This window comes from Hibiscus syriacus, unplaced genomic scaffold, assembly GCF_006381635.1.
Source record: "Hibiscus syriacus cultivar Baekdansim isolate YM2019G1 unplaced genomic scaffold, ASM638163v2 tig00112490_pilon, whole genome shotgun sequence".
NCBI lineage: Eukaryota > Viridiplantae > Streptophyta > Magnoliopsida > Malvales > Malvaceae > Hibiscus > Hibiscus syriacus.
The window spans coordinates 119709-122010 of NW_024063343.1; the positions used below are offsets into that span (position 1 = coordinate 119709).

At 34.0% G+C, this 2302-nt stretch overlaps 1 protein-coding gene across 1 annotated transcript; it reads right to left on the reverse strand.

Annotated features, from left to right (window-relative positions):
- Nucleotides 1–699: 699 nt before the first annotated feature.
- LOC120180097 (transcription factor MYBS3-like) lies at nucleotides 700–1943 on the reverse strand. Its single transcript, XM_039185504.1, has 3 exons — nucleotides 1462–1943; nucleotides 1136–1332; nucleotides 700–1062 (listed from the first exon to the last, which is right to left on the reverse strand). Exons 1-3 carry the CDS (start codon nucleotides 1787–1789, stop codon nucleotides 835–837), a joined length of 753 nt encoding a protein of 250 aa, XP_039041435.1. The 5' UTR covers nucleotides 1790–1943; the 3' UTR covers nucleotides 700–834.
- Between the last annotated feature and the right edge of the window lie 359 nt (nucleotides 1944–2302).

The following is a 2302-nucleotide window of genomic DNA, read 5'->3' on the forward strand; positions in this document are numbered from 1 at the left end:
TATGTTAACTATTTGTATTCTTGAAATCAAGTTTTCATTTACATTAATCAAAATGTTTTCTAATTTTCAAAAATCTATAAGTGAAAATTATTTTCTGGAAAAAAATCAAAAAAAAATTGTTTAAAAAACAAAAACTATTGTTTAAAACCAAACGAACTCTTACAATTTGTGATTTAATTTTGTTAGTTCGGAATTAAAAAAATGTTATACGGATTGTTTGATAAAAAATATAACTTTTTTAAAAATAAGAGATATGTACCGTTTTATTATAGATAAAAGATTCTAAAATTTGATGTACTTGATATTATCAAAATGATAGAAAATTTTATTGCCTTCCATTGAAGCAAAATGGAGTGCAAAAGATGCCTTAATTTGTTATCATATCAGTATTATAATTTGTGGCGGATCCATTCATGACTCATGGTGCGCAGATCCTAAAATCTGAAATTTTTTCGATTAATTATTTATTTTATTAATAATATCTAATTGAAATTTTATTGTGCTCATCTTAAAATTTAAATTTTCTTTGATTAATTACATATTTTATTAATGATGTCCACTCTTAAATTTTATTTATGTTTAACCATTCAAAAAATTTATATTGTTAACACATACTTGTCCACTTCAAAATTATTTCTAGATCACCACTTAATACAATCACCATGTATATATGTAAAACTCAGCACTTGCTGCTATATCTGACTTTAAGCCATTCAGATATTGTAATTATACTGAGTTCATGGACAGTGAATGAAAGCAAGATCCTACTAATTATGATTGATTGATTAATTAATTACTGCTAATTACTATAGTATTGTCTTCCTTTCATCTTTATCAAGTAACACTGATAGGTCTGACAAGGAGGGTTGTTGGGGATGACTTGTTTACTTCTAAACCCGGCCTTGGGGCGGCGAGCGTGAGCTCGAGATCGGGGGCTGTTTTCGGAGATTCGGATTGTCCCGCATTCGATGTTCTCGTCTGTGAATCATCGTCCGACATATGTGAATCGAATCGAGGAATCGTGAGACTAGGAGGAGATCCGGCCATGCCACTGCTTCTAAACTGTCATGGGATCAGAACAAGAATTTTTTTTTTTTTTAAAAAGGAAAATCTCGACGGAAAACCGATAACGTACCATGTCTAACAGGCTAGAACGTCGGTTCTTCTTGTTGAGACTCGCCTGTCGGAGAAAATACTTTTGAGCATGACTTGCAACTTGTGTCGGAGTTCTTGTAGTAACAAACTTTCTAGAGATGCCTCTCCAGTCTCCTTTCCCTAGCTTCTCCAGCCCTACTAGAAATATCCTGTGCTCCTCCTCCGTCCATGGAACTCCTGATTTTACACATCCAAATGATACATGAATAAAAAAAAGTTCATACGCACATGTTTAAATAGCTGCCTTTATATAGCGGTAACGATATATTATCTACTGATGGCAAATTGAAGAGCTTCTATACGTACCCTTTTTCCTCTCGGGAGATCGGACCATGAGACCATCGGAAAGATAACCAACGGAGATTTTATCAGAATTTTCGTCGACAGAAACTCGAGAGGAAGACAAAGAAGAAAGCGAGGCCAAGGAAGAAGACAAGCAATCCATGCTGAAACTCTTCTTCATATAATTCTCAGCAACAGCAACAGCAACAGACGATAACGAAGAAGAGGGTATGTCGAGTTGCAGCTGAACACCAAAGAGCCTAAGTCCGCCGCCGCCAGTTGTGCCTCTGAAAGTGGTGCAGGTCCTGGAATTGTGGCCTATGTTCCCACAATGTGAGCACTTCCTGCCCATTTCCTTCCCGACAAAGCTTTACAATAAATTCTCCGACCAACAAATAACAAACTTACAGAGATAGAGAAGGAAGCAAAAGAAGTGAGATGTTTGGTGAAATGTAATCTGATGGATATAAAAGGTGGGGTTCGGAGGCATACCTAGAGGAGGTGATTGGATGGACTTGTTTGGATATTTTTTCCCAACTTGGGATTAAAAACGAAACTAAATTAGTATTTATCTTTTATAATTATATTATACCATTTCATGTTCCTTAGAAGAAATTTATCGTTGGTTCAACATTGTTATCGACAACAAATATTATAATAATTTGCTTGTTGCACTTTTTAGGCTATCTCCAGTCCTCATCTCTACTCTACAACATCTCTATTTCTACTCTAAAGATGAAATAATAATTCATCTTCATCACTATCTCTACATTACCATCAACTCTACTTTATTCATAATATTTAACTATTAAATATAAAGATAAAAAGCATAAATAAAACATTCATAAATAATATTACGAAAATA

Excerpts from the sequence above, each read along its gene's own strand:
- LOC120180097 (XM_039185504.1), bottom strand. The coding sequence starts at position 1,789 with ATGGGCAGGAAGTGCTCACATTGTGGGAACATAGGCCACAATTCCAGG. Across the intron at positions 1,333-1,461 it reads ATCTCCCGAGAGGAAAAAGG|GAGTTCCATGGACGGAGGAG; the intron begins GTACGTATAGAA and ends GTGTAAAATCAG. Across the intron at positions 1,063-1,135 it reads GTTCTAGCCTGTTAGACATG|TTTAGAAGCAGTGGCATGGC; the intron begins GTACGTTATCGG and ends ATCCCATGACAG.